The sequence below is a fragment of the Schistocerca nitens genome, chromosome 2 (genome assembly GCF_023898315.1).
Source record: "Schistocerca nitens isolate TAMUIC-IGC-003100 chromosome 2, iqSchNite1.1, whole genome shotgun sequence".
Taxonomy (NCBI): Eukaryota; Metazoa; Arthropoda; class Insecta; order Orthoptera; family Acrididae; genus Schistocerca; species Schistocerca nitens.
In genome coordinates this window covers 39,146,613-39,169,912 of record NC_064615.1, presented here as the reverse complement: position 1 = coordinate 39,169,912, position 23,300 = coordinate 39,146,613, and the positions used below count along the sequence as shown (strand labels likewise).

Below are 23,300 nucleotides of genomic sequence, written 5' to 3'. Positions count from 1 at the left end.
CTAGCGTCATTATCGCAAAAACCAAACTAACTAGACCAAATGGAGAAATTCGGATGATTAGGTGATGTTTTACGAGGGCAGTTCAATAAGTAATGCAACACATTTTTTTTTCTCGGCCAATTTTGGTTGAAAAAACCGGAAATTTCTTGTGGAATATTTTCAAACATTCCCACTTCGTCTCGTATAGTTTCATTGACTTCCGACAGGTGGCAGCGCTGTACGGAGCTGTTAAAATGGCGTCTGTAACGGATGTGCGTTGCAAACAACGGGCACTGATCGAGTTTCTTTTGGTGGAAAACCAGGGCATCTCAGATATTCATAGGCGCTTGCAGAGTGTCTACGGTGATCTGGCAGTGGACAAAAGCACGGTGAGTCGTTGGGCAAAGCGTGTGTCATCATCGCCGCAAGGTCAAGCAAGACTGTCTGATCTCCCGTGTGCGGGCCGGCCGTGCACAGCTGTGACTCCTGCAATGGCGGAGCGTGCGAACACACTCGTTCGAGATGATCGACGGATCACCACCAAACAACTCAGTGCTCAACTTGACATCTCTGTTGGTAGTACTGTCACAATTGTTCACCAGTTGGGATATTCAAAGGTTTGTTCCCGCTGGGTCCCTCGTTGTCTAACCGGACACCATAAAGAGCAAAGGAGAACCATCTGTGCGGAATTGCTTGCTCGTCATGTGGCTGAGTGTGACAATTTCTTGTCAAAGATTGTTACAGGCGATGAAACATGGGTTCATCACTTCGAACCTGAAACAAAACGGCAATCAATGGAGTGGCGCCACACCCACTCCCCTACCAAGAAAAAGTTTAAAGCCATACCCTCAGCCGGTAAAGTCATGGTTACAGTCTTCTGGGACGCTGAAGGGGTTGTTCTGTTCGATGTCCTTCCCCATGGTCAAACGATCAACTCTGAAGTGTATTGTGCTACTCTTCAGAAATTGAAGAAACGACTTCAGCGTGTTCGTAGGCACAAAAATCAGAACGAACTTCTCCTTCTTCATGACAACGCAAGACCTCACACAAGTCTTCGCACCCGAGAGGAGCTCACAAAACTTCAGTGGACTGTTCTTCCTCATGCACCCTACAGCCCCGATCTCGCACCGTCGGATTTCCATATGTTTGGCCCAATGAAGGACGCAATCCGTGGGACGCACTACGCGGATGATGAAGAAGTTATTGATGCAGTACGACGTTGGCTCCGACATCGACCAGTGGAATGGTACCGTGCAGGCATACAGGCCCTCATTTCAAGGTGGCGTAAGGTCGTAGCATTGAATGGAGATTACGTTGAAAAATAGTGTTGTGTAGCTAAAAGATTGGGGAATAACCTGGTGTATTTCAATGCTGAATAAAACAACCCCTGTTTCAGAAAAAATGTGTTGCATTACTTATTGAACTGCCCTCGTATATTTGCCCACATTTGCATTGTGACGTGCTGTCAGACACGTAATTGTTTCCCGCGAGCTGTAGTTGTACCCGTGTTCCTATTCCACGAAAGACTTAAAATTCAAATGCTTCAAATGGCTCTGAGCACTATGGGACTTAACATCTGAGGTCATCAGTCCCCTAGAACGTAGAACTACCTAAATCTAACTAACCTAAGGACATCACATACATCTATGCCTGACGCAGGATTCGAACCTGCGACCTAGAACCATTCGGCCGCAGCGGCCGGCCGAAAGACTGGTCACATAAGCGTCCACTCTTACCTGTTTTTGCAAGTAAACCTGACATGTAATAAACGCAAAGTGGCAAACACTTGCTCATTATCGACCTATGTATTGCTACGAAACACCACATTAATAGATCAGTCACGACCGTTAATCTTCATTCCTGTTAAGCAATTTTTGGACAACATATGCGAACATTTGCTATGCACTTAATCCCTTTTATTATCCTTAGAATGTGTCTGCATATATTATGGCTAATGAAGTGCTTTGTAGGCGTACACTAATACCTCTTGTGTTGGTTGGTTGGTTGGGGAGAGGGGACGAAAGAGCGAGATCATCGGTCTCATCGGATTAGGGAAGGGTGGGGAAGGAAATCAGCCGTGCCCTTTCAAAGGAACCATCCGGGCATTTGCCGAAAGCGATTTAAGGAAATCACAGAACACCTAAATCAGAATGCCCGGAAATGGCCGGACGCGGATAAGAACCGCCTCTTGTGTTGCTTTGGTAGTTTATCCATAATGGTCTTCACCATTCATACTGATATATTCATTATAGATTACTAATTTTATATGCCTCCAATTTCGTTTTATCGTTCACTTGCTGTTCTAACAGGCAGACGTTTACCAGATGTACACATTTCAATTTGACATTACATACATGACATGTATCTCAATTCTCCACGCTCACAGGTTCTAATAAACAGTCAAAAGCACTTTCCTCCTTATTCTGGGGCCGTATTGAATTTCTATCAATCTCCAGTTTCGGCCATACGACAAAATGATCTGTATAAGTACCTACAACACTGTTTTGATGTTGCGAAATTCAGTTCTTTTTATTTAATTTGTGACCGCTTTCGAATATCAGAACCCATTCTCAAACAATTCAAACATAAAAAATGGTGCATTCCTTGATAGGACGTAGACCATGTTAATACTGTGCATACTTGTGTCTAGGTTCAGTTTTTCAGCGACCATTTGCAGGAAAGACATAGTTGGATGTAGATGCGGAAATAGACATTGTAGTTTCGTCGCGCCGGCCTCTGTGGCCGAGCGGCTCTAGGCGCTTCAGTCTGGAGCCGCGTGACTGCTACGGTCGCAGGTTCGAATCCTGCCTCGGGCATGGATGTGTGTGCTGTCCTTAGGTTAGTTAGGTTTAAGTAGTCGTAAGTTCTAGGGGACTGATGACCTCAGATGTTAAATCCCATAGTGTTCAGAGCCATTTGAACCATTTGAAGTTCCGTCGCTTAAACAACGACGAACTAACTGTTCAAATAAACTTTAATTAATTCTCCTAAGACATGAAATTTTTGCTGTCGCGCGTATTCAGTAACAGACAGCTCTACTGTCTAACGATATACTCATCGCGTGGGGCAGTCCGGACAAGGTCGTGGAGTATCGAGATACATGTGCGTGCGCTACACACAAAGGAGTGGGATTTATTCTCACGGAAGTTGAGTCCTTGGCGAGTAGATCACAAGCAGAGACTGACGTGAAGGTGGCGCCCGTCAAGATCCTGGTCCGCGAGGCGTCGGCTGTCGGCGCACCAGCAGTCCACACCAGCTCTTACATATATTGCTTACTTTGCGTTTTACAACCTTTTTATGGTGTATAGCTAGACGATAAACTAACTTTCAGCAGCCCCGCAAGGCACATCTTTATCTTAGGGCAACAGACTTCATTCATCATTATTTCAAAATATTCACGCATAAAAAACAATGCTTTACTTTTTTCCGTTTTCATTAAATATTTTCGAACGTTACTCTTAACTCTAAAACCACACCGCGCAACAGAATTAAAGGATTACATTTACGAAAGTGCGTACTTGTCTCTTATTCCAACGTATAAAAAAATAGTTCAAATGGCTCTGAGCACTATGGGACTTAACTTCTGAGGTCATCAGTCTCCTAGAACTTAGAACTACTTAAACCTAACTAACCTAAAGACATCACACACATCCATGCCCGAGGCAGGATTCGAACATGCTACCGTAGCGGTCACGCGTTTCCAGACTGTATCGCCTAGAACCGCTCGGCCACCCTGGCCGGCTCCACCGCATAAGTTTGAAATTAGGCTTAACAACGTTCCTCTGTAACAGTGCAAAACTGTGGGGCCCTGTGACTTCACCCTTGGGCTCTGCGCACTTGAAAGAGCAAGGTGTCGACATATGTGGGAAAAAGGCCAGAGCTCAGAACTTCACGCGACTTGTGAAATGGATTGGTGATGTCTCATTGGCACTAAATTTCTACCCAATGCCACCGTGCACATATTACACTATAAGAAGGTCATCATAGCCGCTCTTACTCACATTTAGCCCCTTATTTTGACGTCTCTGCGACAGAGGTGAGAACTGCTCAAAATGGCTCTGAGCACTATGGGACTTAACTTCTGAGGTCATCAGTCCACTAGAACTTAGAACTACTTAAACCTAACTAACCTAAGGACATCACTCACATCCATGCCCGAGGCAGGATTCGAACCTGCGACCGCAGTGGTCTCGCGGTTCCACACTGAAGCTCCTAGAACCGCTCGGTCGCTCCGGTCGGCGTGAGAACTGCGATGCCCAGCTTTGAAACTACACTGTTTTTGTATGACCGGCCGAAGAAAGCATTTCAGACACACCGCCACTCGGAGATAAACCGATAGGGCCTCAGTAGTTGGCAGGAAGAACACAGTGAAACCAACCCTTTCTTTCGGAAGGCGGACTCCACATATTTCGCTATCGAAAATGACAGTTGGCAGTGCGACGAGCAAAAGGACGATGTTATTGACAATCTTAGGCACTGTTGACAATTGCTGGGTAAATCAGACCTCTTCGACGGACTTCACGGGGTTGCAGCCACATTGAAAGTGAACTCACCCCTTTGTGGGTACTGTGTGAAACCAATAGTAACCGTTCAAAATCCTTCGACGAAATCTGAACGTGATCCGACACAGCAAACTGTCCTTATGCTTTTCCAGTGCTAGTTTTTCACGCACTCTTGTGGCGTGTACAGGGAGGGGTGCAACATTGACACATGCGTGAATAAAACGGTAAAGGGTGCCTCTAAGGCAGCCCAGTTCAGCAGATACCTCTGTGGCACTCGCCTACAATTATTGAGTGTTTTAAAAATGTGCGTTTAGAGAGAAAACCTGCGAATTACTCCCAGGGTCCTGCAGGCAGGCAGCTGATCTTGGAGGTGTCTCAAGGGGCTGCTTCCCTGCAGGTACGTCGGGCTACTTCACAGGTTTTCTTTCTCTGTGCGTTGAGTATCCTGTTCTTGATACGATTTTTGTGGAAATGGTTTGCTACTGTTTTTTGTCTGCACGTTATGAAAAGTAACCTCCTTTTCAGAATGTTAGGATGCATGTGATATGTTGGTGCCATGAAATGTGTATTTCTCTTGTTAATCATAAACTTGAGACGAAGTGAAAGAAAAGAATATCCAGTGAACTCTACGTTAGCCCGTAGCCTACCCGGATAGCGACAAAAACACAAGCTGATTTTTAACATCCTCATCCTGCTAATGAATCACCACAACCATGTCAAACACCCTACCACTGTCCCCAAGAGTCACTGCAGAGACATTTTGTATCTAACCCAGGCGTGGTGGTAAGAACTGTAACGCGCTATTCCTCCGTCAGTCGCATCCTTGCCATTAGACTCCTGATTCTGACACAATACTAGGACACACTTCTGATGATCAGCGGAAAGTTACAACATCTGCTTTACCACAGCCTGCATGTGACGAATTGTTCAGTTCTAGGTTTCACATCGCAATTCCCCATACTGGGCGAGCAGCCAAATTTTCAGTAGGAGAAATGGTTTTGCCACTTCTAGTTAACGTCATTATTATTCTTGTTTTGTTATGCACCTGGGCACGTTTCCTTCACATCTGGAAATATTCTACTTGTCTCTTGTAATATTATCTGCTTAGTACTAAGCTGTTATGCGTTAGTTTAAAAGGAATTCCGATACAAAAGGAACAGATTTGTCAGTTGCCTGACCTTCGCAGGAAATTCAGTGGAGTCTTTGTTGCCATGTATGATGAAAAAGACCGGTGTTAACGATGTCTATAATGAGAACGTGAAAGCGGGAAAGTTCAGAGAGGGTGTTCAGTAATTCAGATGCTGGACACAAATTTGAGAGGACTTGATCTAAGGTATCTTACAGCCACGCTTGTAATGTGAATGAGTCATATTGCACCAATTCCCTGTGTACTGGACGTTAACCTTCGTATGAACCACACTACTTTAAAATTATTTTTCATGCAAGGGTAATATCAAGCATAGTGTAACCAAGGCCCCATTGTTGAGAACGGGAAAGTCCTTTTACTTGGCGAAGCTTAGCTGTCCTTCTCAACCTCATAGCCACTAATTACGTGTGAACTTTCTTCGCTTCGGAGGTCGTAAAAATCTTTCTTAACAAGGCGATTGTAGAGGTGGTGTACTATCGTGCAACGTACTTTTGCGATCAGCTGAACTCCATTGTGTCAAGGATAATGGTAGAAGCTATTATGGGATAAGACGATTGAAAGCAGCAATGAAAGGCAACGTCGTTTCAGCAGCACAACTTTAAGCGCTGAAAAAGCACTTGACCCACTTTTGTATGAATTTTGCTCTGCAGTTCGCTCTAGCCACTCATCCAAGATGTGTTTACTATTATCATGTATTCAGATCTTTCACTGACCGGTTGTAAATACGATTACACGTGATCATTGAACACAGATCACCAGAAATGGACTACCGAGTTCCAGAAACGGATTTGATTCGATTTCTTCGTGCATTACCATCGATGTACATTTTTTCCATATGGATGACTGTTACGCATAAACTCACCCATCACTGCTGCGAAAGTAATCTTATTTAGTTCCGTCTTGTATTAGGATATTCCAGCGATTTATTTATTTATAATTTAGAGAACGTCGAACACACGTTATGCCATTATTATATTAACTCAGTCTGAAATGTCAGAACATTTATAACCAGGCTATACTTGGCATTACAATGGTTTTATTTCCATGTATGAAAATAGACTAAACACCTTAAAGAGGTAAAAAAGGAAATAAGACTGTTATCAACAAACAATCGAACGGTGCCATAAATATGTTTAGCAAGCACAGCATAACAAATTTCCTTATGATGTTTGGTGGGCGCAGGCACTTGATATTAGGAGGCGTTTCAGGGACATGAAGGAACAGACACAAACCACTTCGTGCGAAATGCAAAATCCCTTCCAGCAGGACGGTCAGCTCAGCAGCCACAATACGATGTTTACTGGAATGGGACTTCAGCATCTTGGATATGAGGATCTGATGTTCTTGTAGTCTTCAGTCCAAAAACTGGTTTGATCCGGCTCTCCATACTACTCTGTGCTGTGCAAGCTTCTTCGCCTTCGAATAGCTACTGCAACTTATATCATTCTGAATCTGCTTAGTGTATTCATGTCTCGGTCCCCCTCTACGATTTTTACTCCCCACAGTCCTCTCAAATACTGAACTGGTAATCCCTTGATGGCTCGAAGTGTCCTATCCACCGTTCCCTTCTTGTAATCATACTGTACCATAAATTTCTCTTCTTCCCAATTCTATTCAGTACTTCTTCATTAGTTGCGTGATATACTGACCTAATCTTCAGCATTCTTCTCTAGCTTCACATTTCGAAACCTTGTTTTCCCTTCTAGTCTAAACTATTTATCCTCCACATCTCACTTCCACACATGGCTACGCTCCATGCAAATGCATTCAGCAAAGACTTCCTAACACTTAAATCTATATTCGATATTAACAAATTTCTTTTCTTCAGAAAAGTTTCTTGCCATTGTCAGTCTACATTTTATATCTTCTCAAGTTCGGCCATTTCTGTTATTCTGCTGCCCAAATACCAAAACTGATCTACTCCTTCTCGTTTCCTAATCTAATTCCCTCAGCATCACGTGTCTTATTCGCCTATTTTCCATTATCTTCGGTTTACTTTTGTTGATGTTCATCTAATGTCCTCCTTTCAAGACACTGTCCATTCCTTTCAACTGTTTTTCCAAGTCCTCTGTCGTGTCTTACAGAATTACAATGTCGTCATCAAACCTCACAGTTATTATTTCTTCTCCTTGACCTTTAATTCCTACTCTAGGGTATAACTCTGTCTCACTTCCTCACTCCCTTCTGAAGCACTGCTTCAATTTCATACCATCGACTCTTCATAACTGCCGTCTAGTTACTGTACAAGTTGTGAATAGCCTTTTTGCTCCCTGCATTTTAGCCGTTCTTTCTTGAGAGAGACCTATCTTCTAACTCGTAGGGTCAATGTTGCCTCATGTGTTACGACATTTCTACGGAATCCAAACTGACTTTCCCCTAGTTCGGCTTTTGCTAGTTTTTCCATTCTTCCTTGAAGAGTTCGTGTTATCATTTTGGAAGCATGACTTATCAGACTGATAGTTCGGTAATATTCAGGTCTGTCATTAACTAATTTCTTTGGAATTCTTTGAGGGTATTTCCCCTCTCTCATACACATTGCGCACCAGGTGGAAAAGTTTTGTCAGGACTGGCTCTCCTGAGGCAATCAGTAGTTGTGTTGGAATGTCGTCTAATCCCGGAGCCTTGTTTCGACTTAGGTCTTTCAGTGCTGTATCAAATTCTTCTCCCAGTACCATATATATCCAGCCTCATCTTCATTAGTTACGTGTTCTACCAACCTAATCTTCAGTATCCTTCTCTAGCGCCACATCTGAAAGAATAAGTCTGGCAATCCTAAAATGTGACGTGATCTGTGTTAACGTGAAACTGCTTAGTGCAAGTATGTTCGCTGGTGAGAGGGTCGCACAGAAAAGTGAGCGGTACGCGGGCGCATGTAAAAGGCTTTTCCGTTCAGTGTGGGTGACAGCTTAGCTGCCCGGTGAAACAACTTTCGCTGCCGGTTGTTGGAAGGTGTGTTGTGTTCCCTGGTAACTCGCCAAGCCGCCCAGCAGTCGGTGGGACTAGAGATCTAGGCTAGAGCGTCCGGACACCTGCCAGAAGGGAAAACGTCGAATGCAACTGGTCTCAGCTTGCCAACACGGAAGCTGTGGTATCTGGTGACAGAGGCTGCCATTAGAATCGCGGTAGTTACTAACCGGGTGAGGTCAATGACTGCTAGGAAACAACAAAGGAAGTTGTTTGCTTGAGCAGAGAACGTTTCTGATTTTGGGACGGTATTAAGTTTTGCATTTGGAAATATATATGGGGTGTATATCTTTTTTTTATTATTATTTCGTGTTCCATTGATGAATCGCATGGTACAGTAGCCGTTATGATGTGGAACGTGTCAAGTGCCTAGAAATGCACATATGAAACAAGATTTTTTAATATACAGGGTTATTACAAATGATTGGAGCGATTTCACAGCTCTACAATAACTTTATTATTTGAGATATTTTCACAATGCTTCGCACACACGTACAAAAACTCAAAAAGTTTTTTTAGGCATTCACAAATGTTCGATATGTGCCCCTTTAGTGATTCGGCAGACATCAAGCCGATAATCAACTTCCTCCCACACTCGGCGCAGCATGTCCCCATCAATGAGTTCGAAAGCATCGTTGATGCGAGCTCGCAGTTCTGGCACGTTTCTTGGTAGAGGAGGTTTAAACACTGAATCTTTCACATAACCCCACAGAAAGAAATCGCATGGGGTTAAGTCGGGAGAGCGTGGAGGCCATGACATGAATTGCTGATCATGATCTCCACCACGACCGATCCATCGGTTTTCCAATCTCCTGTTTAAGAAATGCCGAACATCATGATGGAAGTGCGGTGGAGCACCATCCTGTTGAAAGATAAAGTCGGCGCTGTCGGTCTCCAGTTGTGGCATGAGCCAATTTTCCAGCATGTCCAGATACACGTGTCCTGTAACGTTTTTTTCGCAGAAGAAAAAGGGGCCGTAAACTTTAAACCGTGAGATTGCACAAAACACGTTAACTTTTGGTGATTTGCGAATTTGCTGCACGAATGCGTGAGGATTCTCTACCGCCCAGATTCGCACATTGTGTCTGTTCACTTCACCATTAAGAAAAAATGTTGCTTCATCACTGAAAACAAGTTTCGCACTGAACGCATCCTCTTCCATGAGCTGTTGCAACCGCGCCGAATATTCAAAGCGTTTGACTTTGTCATCGGGTGTCAGGGCTTGTAGCAATTGTAAACGGTAAGGCTTCTGCTTTAGCCTTTTCCGTAAGATTTTCTAAACCGTCGACTGTGGTACGTTTAGCTCGCTGCTTGCTTTATTCGTCGACTTCCGCGGGCTACGCGTGAAACTTGCCCGCACGCGTTCAACCGTTTCTTCGCTCACTGCAGGCCGACCCGTTGATTTGTGCATTTCAAGCACGACATACGCTATCTCAACTCCTGTCGTCAATTTGTCTCACGGCGCTCTCGAGCGCTCTGGCGGCAGAAACCTGAAGTGCGGCTTCAGCTGAACAATACTTTATGAGTTTTTCTAAGTATCTGTAGTGTGTCGTGACCATATGTCAATGAATGGAGCTACAATGAATTTATGAAATCGCTTCAATCATTTGTAATAGCCCTGTATATACGAGGGCTATCCACAAAGTACATTACGTTTTGGAATTAAAAATAAATAAAGTATTGGAATTTTTTTTATTATATACAGATGAAAGCCACATTTAAATACTACTTTTCTACATAGTTGCTATTTAAATTAAGGCACTTATCGTAGCGATGGACGAGCTTGGAAATTCCTTCGTCGTAAAATTCGGCCGCCTGCGCCTTCAACCACGTGGTTACCTCTTCTTGAAGCTGTGCGTCGTCATCAAAACGCTGCATAGCCAACCACTTCTTCATTGCTGGGAATAAGTGGAAGTCGCTCGGTGCCAGGTCGGAACTGTACGGCGGATGAGGAAACAACTCCCACTTAAAAGATTCGAGAACTTCACGAGTGGCATTTGCCGTGTGGACCCGGGCGTTGTCGTGAATCAGCAAGATCTTTGAGCCCAACTTTCCCCTGCGCTTGTTTTGTATTGCTCTTCTGAGGTTGTGCAGAGTTTGGCAATACCTTTGAGAGTTTATTGTAGTGCCTCTTTCCAGGAAATCCACAAAAATCACACCTTTTCTGTCCCAAAAGACAGTCATTACGTGGTTGAAGGCGCAGGCGGCCGAATTTTACGACGAAGGAATTTCCAAGCTCGTCCATCGCTACGATAAGTGCCTTAATTTAAGTGGCAACTATGTAGAAAAGTAGTACTTAAGTGTGGCTTTCATCTGTATATAATAAAAAAATTTCCAATACTTTATTTATTTTTAATTCCAAAACGTAGTGTACTTTGTGGATAGCCCTCGTATATTAAGGCTTAATATTTCTATTATTTACCCCATTTCTTTAAATGGCACAAATTGCATATACTATATTTATAGATTTATTTGTTCCTATTCAAGAATTCATCTATGGCATAGAAGGAGTTGTCAAGGAGATATGATTTCAATTAATTTTTGAAGCTATTACTGCTGTCTGTGAGACATTTTACTTCATTTGGTAATTTATGTCGAAAATTTTTATAGCAGCATATTTTACCCCTTTCTGTGCTAAAGATAGGTTGCCTAAAGGTTAGTATAATTCTTTCTTTTTTCTGGTATTATAATCATTAATGTCACCATTGTTTTTAAACTGGTCCGCGTTATTGAGAACAAATTTCATGAGTGAGTAAATGTACTGTGCGGCTGTTGTAAGAATTCCCAATCTTTTAAAAAGATGTCTACAAGATGTGCGACTATGAACCCCACACATTATCTTAACCACTTTCTTTTGAGCAGTGAATACTTTTTGTCTGAATGTTGAGTTACCCCAAAATATTATTCCATATGACATCAGAGAGTGAAAGTATGCAAAGTACGTTAGCTTACTAATTTCTATATCCTCAAAAATTGCCAATTATTCTGACTGCAAAAGTTGTTGAACCTAGTCACTTTAGAAGATCCAAAATATGAATTTTCCAATTAAGATTCTCATCTATATGTACACCCAAAAACTTAGTAAGCTCTACCCTGTCTACTGACTTCTGTTGATGTGTTAATATTTATTGAAGGAACTATAGTTTTTGCGGCAGAAAATTGGATGTACGGTGTTTTTTCAAAGTTTAAAGCAAGCCCATTTACAGAAAACCAATTAATGACTTTTCCAAAGACCTTATTTGTATCATTTTCAGTTGGAGTTTATTTTACTCGATTAACAAGTATGTTTGTATCATCAGCAAACAATGTTAGTTCAGCTTCTTGTTTCAGATAGGAAGGGAGGTCATTCACACACATCAAGAACAGAAGGGGACCCATGATTGAGCCCTGTGGAACACCTAATATAATTTCACCCCAGTTAGATGAAGTGGCAAACTTTTTGAAATCACTTGACCCATATAAGGAAACTTTTTGCTTCCTTTTCCTTTAGGTACGACTTAAACCACTCATATGCTATTCCATTTATACTATAGAACTGCAATTTCTGTAACATAATGTCATGGTACACACAATCAAATGCTTTGGACAAGTCACAGAAAATTCCTATTGGTGACATTTTACTATTTAAAGACTGTATTATGTGGAGAGTGAAATTGTATATCGCTTTCTCAGTGGAACAGCATTTTTGAAATCCGAACTGTGATTTACTAAGTACCCCATTACTGTTGAGATGGCTAACCACTCTTGAGTACATTACTTTCTCGAAGATTTTTGAAAATGCTGTAAGTAAGGATACTGGACGATAATTATTCACATCTGTGGTGTCCCCCTTTTTGTAGAGCGGCCTGAAAATGGCATATTTTAACATGTCTGCTACATTGAATGAGTTGGGTCCTGTGGTGTAAATGGTTATGTTCGGTTATTTGGAGATCATCTGCAGTCATTCATAGACTACACGTACGCGGACAACGATGTAACTATTATGAATGACAATGGCCATGACACCGGGCCACAATTGTTCGCGATTGGTTTGAGGAACTTACTGGACAATTCGAGTGAATGGCTTAGCCACCCGGATCGCCCGACATTTATCGCATCGAACGTTTATGGGAGATAAATAGCACGCCTAAGCACTGTTAACGACTGATAATATTCGTAAGAGTATGGAGGGCTGAGTAGGGGTTATTATGGTTTCCGCCAGTAGGACTGACATCACTAATAAGGACAAACACTGAATACCGCAAAAAAAAAAAATGAAAAAAAAATAATTCAAATGGCTCTGAGCACTATGGGACTTAACTTCTGAGGTCATCAGTCCCCTAGAACGTAGAGCTACTTAAACCTAACTAACCTAAGGACATCACACAAACCCATGCCCGAGGCAGGATTCGAACCTGCGACCGTAGCGGTCGCGCAGTTCCAGATTGTAGCGCCTAGAATCGCTCGGCCATCACGGCCGGCCTGAATATCGCTGTCACTGCGAAACTGTCGAAACTGCTAAGAGGTTAAGTGTGGATCGTTGTCGGAAACGGTCACTTCAGGAAACCTTTCAATGCAGAATGTAGTAGGAAGGGCGGACACTGATTTGCTGATGTGCAGTTCACTACAAACGGAAAACCGAGCGAGGTGGCGCAGTGGTTAGCACACTGGACTCGCATTCGGGAGGACGACGGTTCAATCCCGTCTCCGGCCATCCTGATTTAGGTTTTCCGTGATTTCCCTAAATCGTTTCAGGCAAATGCCGGGATGGTTCCTTTGAAAGGGCACGGCCGATTTCCTTCCCAATCCTTCCCTAACCCGAGCTTGCGCTCCGTCTCTAATGACCTCGTTGTCGACGGGACGTTAAACACTAACCACCACCACCTACAAACGGAAATCTGTTGAAAGCATTCACGACAAGCAGCTATCTAGGGTTCCAGAAAGGACCAGAAAACTGTAAAAGCAATATCTGCCATGGGCCTGTGGGCCAGTCAAAATAACATTGAATTGGAGCAGTTTGATGTTTCGCACAAGTTGTACATTGAGGACTCATCTGTTCGATTTGAGTCTCCGTACCTGGCCATATACATTGACGTCTTGCCAACTACACTGAAGAGCCAGAGAAACTGATGAACCTGCCCAATATCGTGTAAAGCCCCCGCGAGCACGCAGAAGTGCCGCAACACCGCGTGGCATGGACTCGACTGATGTCTGAAGTTGTGCTGGAGGGAACCGACACCTTGAATCCTGCAGGGCGCTCCATACATCCGTAGGAGTACGAGGGAGTGGAATTCTCGTCTGAACTTCACGTTGCAAGGCATCCCAGATATAGGGGAAGGCGGAGCAAGACGGGGAGGTGGGGTAAGACGGGGAAGGGCTATAAGCTACAGTTAGAGTATTGCCATCTGTGGACAGCTACGTTAACATCATCAATACACAGCTCCCAGTGTGTTGACATTGCTGAACCTTAGTTTCGCGGCGGTTTCTGTGAGCTTTTCAAGGTACGTACAATTATTATACTGATCTGCAATGTTTTACACCTTTCGAGGTCCTAAAACAAGTGTTTCCTGAACATTTGTCCAGACTGTATACATAACACTGAATAGTACGTCTTATTAAAAGTAAACTGCTGTGTCAGTAGTCAATGTTCAATGCATAGTGTTCATGTAGGCGTAATATAACCTGACAGAATGGTAGGGGGCAAGACGGGGTGAGGCAAGATGGGGAGCTTCCCCGTCTCGCCCCTACTATTTGTCCAACCATTACGTTCTTATCGTCTCATGTGGTTACCTCGCTGCGGGTTTTAAACACGTACATTATACGTTGAATACAATTGTAAATAGAATGGTATTCGTTATTCAAACACTTTCCTAATTAATTACAAAGTATGCCTTAGGCTATATGGTGAATAAAAACACACAAAACGTGCAAAGTCAGTATTCTTGCCATGCTTTAACGACTGACTATTGGAAATATGGTATTCACTGTATAATATAGATTACCGGGAATGATCTGACTCAATAGTACGTTCCACGTGTTTTATTTCAGATGGTTCGCAAGTATCGGCGACAAACGTCTAGGTAAGATTGGTCATTGGAGCCAATGGAAGGCGCTGTAAATGCTGTTACGGAAGGTCATATGGGTTCTTTCAGGGCTGCTCGACAGTTCAAAGTGCCACAGAAATCTGTGTTTCAGCGTCGGGGTACCCACGACACTTGTGCAGGGACAGAAAGTGATGATGACGAGGCTGTCCACACTTGTGTACTATGTGAAAGTAAGAGGCCTAAATAAAACGTAATTCTTGATTCTACAATTCGCAGAACCATGTTTCGAAACGTTATCGTCACATGATTTCGTTATTTCAGTCCTTATTTAAGCTTTAGAGATGAATTCATGCTTGGTAGTTTATGTTTCAAATCGAGAGATTTCTAACTAAATGTAACAAGTTTGCAGATTTCTTTGCATGCTATTGTAATTCAATGGTTAAATAAACAAATGATAATCAAACCTATTTGAATTTGTTTGTTTTCGTCCCTTTTGTAAGCGTTTAAAGTTAACTTCCCCATCTTGCCCCGCCTTCCCCTACTAACTATCGCTCATGTCTGGGGACTTTGGTAGCCAGCGAAACTGTTTAAACTCAGACGAGATAACCGAGAGATCAGTTCGTGCACAACATCCTGCACCGATAAAAGTTCCGCAATTGTGGACAGCTAAAGCGGCAGCACGGTTCAATATTTCAACAGGAAACTTCCAAGGACTTTTTGAGTTTATGCCACGTCGGTTTAATGCACTATGCTAGGCAGGAGATCCGACGCGATACCCCATGACTTTTGTCATCTCAGTGTGTGAGCATTAAGTCTGAGTGTGTGCAGCTTTTGTGCTGTTGTTTCTCGACTGGTCCCTCTGTTTGGAAGTGGCGCGTCAGTGTTTGCCGGTTGTGCCTGTGCAGGAGACATGATGACGTGGGCCTGGCTCTTGCTCGGCGTGCTGGCGGCCACGTATGCGGCCGACCTGGAGCAGCTGTACGAGTGGAACTTCCTGCCGTTCCGGCTGCCGCACGGCTTCCCGCGCGACGGCTACGTGCCGGAGAACAACGTCTTCACGGGCCTCGAGGTGGGCTGGAACCGCGTCTTCGTCGCCATCCCGCGCCTGCGCAACGGCGTCGCCGCCACGCTCGCCGTCCTGCCCAAGGTCACGCACCCCGCGCACGGGCCCGCCGCGCCGCTGCTCGACGTAAGTATACCATGAGTACGCCTGCGCACCGCCGCCGTGAGCCGTAGCCATCTGTGGAAACACTGTTTCTACATCTACATCTACATACATACGCCGCAATCCACCATACGGTGCGTGGCGGAGAGTACCTCGTACCACAACTAGCATCTTCTCTCCCTGTTCCACTCCCAAACAGAACGAGGGAAAAATGACTGCCTATATGCCTCTGTACGAGCCCTAATCTCTCTTATCTTATCTTTGTGGTCTTTCCGGGAAATATAAGGTGGCGGCAATAAAATTTTACTGCAGTCAGCCTCAAATGCTGGTTCTCTAAATTTCCTCAGTCGCGATTCACGAAAAGAAGGCCTCCTTTCCTCTAGAGATTCCCACCCGAGTTCCTGAAGCATTTTCGTAACACTCGCGTGATGATCAAACCCACCAGTAACAAATCTAGCAGGCCGCCTCTGAATTGCTTCTATGTCCTCCCTCAATCCGACCTGATAGGGATCCCAAACGCTCGAGCAGTACTCAAGAATAGGTCGTATTAAGTGTTTTATAAGCGGTCTCCTTTACAGATGAACCACATCTTCCCAAAATTCTACCAACGAACCGAAGACGACTATCCGCCTTCCTCACAACTGCCATTACATGCTTGTCCCACCTCATATCGCTCTGCAACGTTACGCCCAAATATTTAATCGACGTGACTGTGTCAAGTGCTACACTACTAATGGAGTATTCAAACATTACGGGATTCTTTTTCCTATTCATCTGCATTAATTTACATTTATCTATATTTAGAGTTAGCTGCCATTCTTTACACCAAGCACAAATCCTGTCCAAGTCATCTTGTATCCTCCTACAGTCACTCAACGGCGACACCTTCCCGTACACCACAGCATCAGCAGCAAACAGCCGCACATTGCTATCCACCCTATCCAAAAGATCATTTATGTAGATAGAAAACATCAGCGGACCTACCACACATCTCTGGGGCACTCCAGATGATACCCTCACCTCCGATGAACACTCACCATCGAGGACAACGTACTGTTTTATAGTTAGGGCAACCAAAACTTACATTACACATTGTTACTACAGATACATTTCCAAAAATTCTCCAAAATCACCTTAAAAATACTTTTAAAAATTTTATGACACAAAGAAATTACAGACACTGGCTGCGAACGGGCATTGATTGAAGTCAATGGGGAAAGTTGAAAAAATTTCTGCAGGATCGGGATTCGAACCCGGGTCTCTTGCTTTTGTTCTTGGCATCAGGTCTGGCCGGACTTCACATTACACATCACACTTGTTCAAGTTGATTTTATCCATACTGGATGAGAGGTCGTGGTTGTGAATGCCAATGTTAAAAAAATTTATCGGCTAACCACTTGTTTATAGTGTAAAACACTAAGACTGACGCGTTTCGGAAGTCAAGTTTCCATCATCAGAATAATAAAAAGTAAAAGAATCTGTTAAAGCTCGCTAAAATGGAACATGCACCAGGCACAATAAAATTAAAACATCGTGGCTACTTCCCTTGTTGCAGCCGTGTCTTCCAAGGTGCATCTCCACATAGTCGTCAAAATATAAAAACTCTAAAATAGTGTCGCCTATAGTGTTCAACATCTAACCACATGGCTCTCTCCTCTATCGTCGTAAACAGCCCCTGCGTCTTCGTTGATACCACACACCACGTAGCCAAACACGACATTCAAAACGCGAGTGAGCTCACGCGCAAGTAAACAAGGAAGTCACAGACATGTCTATACAAACAGATATCGTATACATGTTCCAAGGACCTCATGAAATGATGGTATCCTGCCAATTGCTAAAAATGTAGTTACTGAAGGAAACCAGTGAAATGTTTGAAAATTATTTGTATCACCAGTTAGCTGTTCATTCAGTGTGTTCTGGTTATCCACGCTATCTATCGTAATTTCCAGCTGTTCTAGTAGATCCAGCTTTTTGCCTTTGTCCTGTCTATGTAAAATAACGAGATACTGATCAATTCCCAATATGGGGTGTCCCGTTTCCCAAATATGCGTGGCTACAGCTGACTTTTCGAAATTATTAAACCGGAAAGCATCGCTATGTTCTTTGTAACGTACTTTAAAGGACCTACCAGTTAGGTCTACATAGCTTGCCTTGCAAGTGTTACGCTGAATTTTATAGACCCCAGCTCGCTCATATTTATCGCTTTCATGCTGTAAATCATTTCTTAGTTTAAATCGCAGCGTGTTATTGGTCTGAAAAGGGGTATCAACTTTGAAAGGTAAAACGTTGTCAATAAATTAATACGACAGAAGCAGCGCGCGAATGCACGGAATAATACCGCAAATAATATTACGAGAGTCACAATACCATATTTCGGTGATATTTCGCAAAAAGTGGCTAACATTTTCAAACCTTTTAAAGTGGTTGAGCCGATAAATTTTTTAACATTGTTCAAGTTGATCGTTGAATATTTATTTCAGTACTTTTTTATTATTTTATTTTATTTATTTTTTGACGACGTGCAACCAGCCCGCTGACCTATCTTGCTGACAGCCACTGAGCTATACGAAGTACCCCTTGTCCATTATCTTCATTACTCGCGTAAGAGTTCGAACCTATTGTGCATCCATACTGAAGAGAATCAATGATGCCGATGGTGGTATCGCCTTATATATCTTCAGGAGCGCATTAGCTGTAAAGATAATCTGTTATTGGGCAACACAACCATTTACATGCCATTATAATGCACTCCGTCATCAGGCCACGAGTGGCCTACCGGGACCATCCGACCGCCGTGTCATCCTCAGTGGAGGATGCGGAAAGGAGGGGCGTTATGATGGTATTCTTGACCGAAGCCGCTACTAATCGGTCGAGTAGCTCCTCAATTGGCATCACGAGGCCGAGTGCAACCCGAAAAATGGCAACAGCGCATGCGGCCTGGATGGTCACCCATCCAACTGCCGACCACTCCCGACAGCGCTTAACTTCGGTGATCACACGGGAACCGGTATAACCACTGCGGCAAGGCCGTTGCCCACATTATAATGCACCTTCAGGTAATAATAACATCTCACATCATAACGCTAGAGGAAATGTACGAAGTCCCAACGCTGAAGTTGCAAACCGAAAATTGCTTAACCTCTTAATAGGTTGATCATCTAATGGCTAAATTCGGAATTATACTCCTTAAGGTCGACGTCGAAAGCGTCAAAACTCATTCGGCGTTAAAAAACCCGATGCTGTTTTATATTACACTCTGAGTAAAAACGTTGAATCCTTATTAAACGTCATCCTAAATTGCAGTTCCCATAAAAGAAGAGTGCAGTCAACAGGGATAATGTCTCCATCAGGTGGACAAAATCATAGTTCATGCAGATCACGTGACGGGGACGTTGTATATGCTAAATGAACTCCTCTTTTAATGGGTTCAGATGTCTCTAAGCACTATAGGACTTAACATCTGAGGTCATCAGTCCCCTAGAACTTAGAACTACTTAAACCTAACTAATCTAAGGACATCACACACATACATTCCCGAGGCAGGATTCGAACTGCGACCGCAGCAACTGCGTGGTTCCGGACTGAAGCGCCTACAACCGCTCGGCCACCGCGACCGGCTCTTTTAATGGGAACTGGAATTTACAACCACGTTTGATAACGAGTTAGACCCTGACTCTATAATAATAATGCAGCTTTGGTTTTCTTAACGCAACCCGAGCTCTTAATACTTTTGACGTTCGTCCTACGTTATTGTATTCCGAATTCAGCAACTCGATGGTCATCCTTTATAGAGGTTACGCAATTATCGATTTGCAGCTTCGACGTGCATTCTCTATATCCCAATGAAGTGAAAAGTTATTTTCACAAGATGCATCTATAACGGTGTCAAATCATTTGTGTTGCCTAATAATGGAACGTCTTATAATTAAGCGGTTCCTGAAGAATTTTCATTCATTTTCAACCAAAAAATTTTACAATGTTTTCTTAAGAAGATTTTGGAGATTTATTTCAAAATTTCCTTACAGAATCACTGTCAAAAGCACTGTGTAACGATACCAGGAAACTCTGCTGATGTTCTGCTGTTGCAGGACTTCAGTCTGTGGAGCCTAAGTTGACTATTGATATGATATGCAGAGATCTTGAAGAGACACAGTAAATATTTTAGGAGGTGGGAAGCTAGAGTAATTCAAGTAAAACATTACATACAATATGTCCTCAATTTTTATTGGTCACTGAGATACAGCAGTTAGAATTTGAGCCAAACAAATACTCATAGAAAATGTTAAGAAACGGCAAATGATTAAATTCCATTAATTGTCCGCCCCCGGTAGCTGAGTGGTCAGCGCGACAGAATGTCAATCCTAAGGGCCCGGGTTCGATTCCCAGCCGGGTCGGAGATTTTCTCCGCTCAGGGCTGGGTGTTGTGTTGTCCTAATCATCGTCATTTCATCCGCATCGACGCGCAAGTCGCCGAAGTGGCGTCAAATCGAAAGACTTGCACCTGGCGATCGGTCTAGCCGACGGGAGACCCTAGTCACACAACTTTTACATTTATTTCCATTAATTAAAACTTCCGGGCTGAACTGCCGTGGTCTACATATGAAACTTCTTCTCCTTCCTGACGTTTCGTTGCCTATTACGGGCAACATCTTCCGAGGTGAGTCGGCGACTGGCTGCTAGACGCTGGAGTTCTCGCTTATATAGAGCGCTTAGATGGCGCCACCACTCGTCACGTGCTTTCGACTTTAAAACTATCTCTGGCTAGTGCCATCTCTCTCGATTACAGGTAATCGACTGTCACTACGTTGGTGCAAAGACGACCCGCCATACTTATCTAATTTTAATCATTCGTTAATAGTTTTAAAGTCAAGAGCACGTGATGAGTGGTGGCGCCATCTAAGCGCTCTATACAAGCGGGAACTGCAGCGCCTAGCAGCCAATCGCTGACTCACCTCAGAAGATGTTGCCTGCAGTAGGCAACGAAACACGTCAGGAAGGAGAAGAAGTTTTATATATGGACCATGGCAATTCAGCCCGGAAGTTTTAATTAATGAAGACGCCGGCCGTGAAACCTTACATGTTATGAATAAATTCCATCTTGATTTTCATAAATTCCTGCTCCGCCTTCAATGTGGTACACTACTTTAGAAAAGTATTATCATTAAAATTATTCCACACAGTCTGAATCAGAAAAATACTAATTTTTGCCAAACGGGTCGTTCCAAGCTTGCGGAGTAGGAGAGGTGCTGGGACAAGAAATGTTGAGCACTGTTTAAAAGAAACCTATTTGTTTTATTAAATACCCAAAGCTAGTAATTTCAAAACACAATTAAAGGCATCTATTGGGCACTAGGCAAAGTTTTCTTTTACTTGAAAAACCATGGTAGTCTGAAATTGTATTTACGCAAGACCATCAAAAACAATCTCGACAAATTTAATTCACTTTACAATAGGTTGAAACATCAACTTTAAATCTTTCAAATCTCTTATCATCAGTTCTATAACTGATTTGGGTATAACTTACAATAAATTTTAAGAAAACACATATTTACAATTTTGAACAAATTAAATCGATCGAAGTGTAAGCAATGAAATGGCAAGTAGGCCAGTCTATCCAACAATCCGTGAACATCAAGCGCCTCGTTTCTAAAAGAACTTCGTTTACATGGCAGATTCACTTTAGTTTGGGCGGTCGGCTGATACCGGTCGTACACGCGACTTCTATGGTTGTTAGTTTGTCCTTCAATGGATACAGTACCCACAAACAGTAGTAATAGCTCCTACTGCACAACAACTGTTAAACACTTACAATAACCAAGCAACGTGAATGAAATATGTTGGCCCTTAATAATATCGGTGTTTGGCGTAGTTTTAAAGAGAATGCTTGTATTTTAACCAAAGATGTTACTTTGCTAGAGAAGGAGCTAGACAAGTGAAGTCCTCAACCAAACGACAAATTTAAACATTGAAAACAAACACAGCACCTAGTTACCTGGTGCAAGGAATTTAAACTACCCATGGTGCTGGAACACAATTCTCAAGTGCCAAAGAAACGGGTATACGCATGCGTATTTAAATACAGAGATACGTAAACAGTCAGAATTCGGCGCTGCGGTCGGCAACACCTATATAAGACCACAAATGTCCAGTGGAGTTGTTAGTTCGGTTAATGCTGCTACAATAGTAGGCTGTCAAGATTTAAGTGAGCTTGAAGGTGGTATTATAGTCGGCGCACGAGCTATGGTACACAGAATTTCCGAAGAAGCGATGAAGTGGGGATTTTCCTGTACTACTATTTCACGAGTGTACCATGAACATGAGGAATCCTGTAAAACATCAAATCTCCGACATCGTTTCGGACGCAAAAAGATCCTGACGGAACGGGACCAACGACGATTGAAGAGACTCGTTCGACGCGACAGAAGTGCAACCCTTCCGCAAATTCGCATACATCCATTCATGTCCATTGTGCATTCCGACGGACTTGGACGATTCCAACACTATTTCAGGACACTAGTCTTGTGCATGCCACGTCGTGTTCTGCGTGCGTGTGGGCCCTAAACGATATTAGGCAGGTGCACCAGTTTCTTTGGCTTTTCAGTGTAAGTTGGCCACACTGTAAACCCCCCGTAACGCTGAACGTGTTGCACACACAGCGACCAATAGGTTTCTCCACAAGCTATCTCCGGAACGATGTCTTCAATGGGAAGCAAACAGTAACTGCTTTACTGAATGTGCCATCTAGTCGTGGAACTGGTGTAAGCTAACAAGCGCCACTGTCAGACACTGGGAGACTACGCAATCTCATCTGTTTGGCAGGAGCCGACTGGCACATACAACGGCCGTCCACACACGACACTACACACAGCTGCTCTGCAGAACACAGCAAGTTGCACTATGGCTCAACTTCTTATCAAAGCGAGGAAGCAAGCAGTCACTCTGCGGTCTCTCTCTCTCCCTCTGTCTCAAATACGCCCACCCACCCACCCATCCACACACACACACACACACACATACACACACACACACACACACACACACACACACACACTTTGTCCGTCCCTGTCTTCTTCCTTCGACTGCCTGTCTTCTCTCTAGCGCCAACGTCCGAGTCGTTTAAGAGTAGCCACGCTAGAGTTTCTCTAATGTCCGAGCTGCGATTTAACGCGAGATATCGAACCCCGATCAGAGCTGGAGCAAGGTCGACCACGCCACGGCTCACAATATACTTTCAAATTCTCTGGACAACATCACGTGTAACTCCTCTGAAGTCGTTCAGGCCTTCTTTTATGAGGGCAGCACTATTCAAAATCCAAACGATCAATTCGTAGGTTGAGTTTACAGCCGATGGGAGTTGCAAATGTTATTAATACCGTCACGAGAGAAAGCGGCTACTTCAGTTAATGTCTACCTTTGCCTCCTTCTCGGAGATTTACAGTAAACATAAAGACAGAGATCGTGCATATGTAGTGTCCGCAACGTTCTTAAATATGCAACACCGAAGCATGTATAAATTC

At 43.4% G+C, this 23,300-nt stretch overlaps 1 protein-coding gene across 1 annotated transcript in view; it reads left to right on the top strand.

Moving 5' to 3' along the window:
• Positions 1-23,300, top strand: part of LOC126234253 (protein yellow-like) — a 140,263-nt gene that overhangs the window by 81,700 nt on the left and 35,263 nt on the right. Inside the window, exon 2 of the mRNA XM_049942946.1 lies at positions 15,521-15,804. Within this exon, the coding sequence (XP_049798903.1) occupies positions 15,526-15,804 (279 nt within the window). The 5' untranslated portion in view covers positions 15,521-15,525. The remainder of the gene's footprint in view (positions 1-15,520; positions 15,805-23,300) is intronic.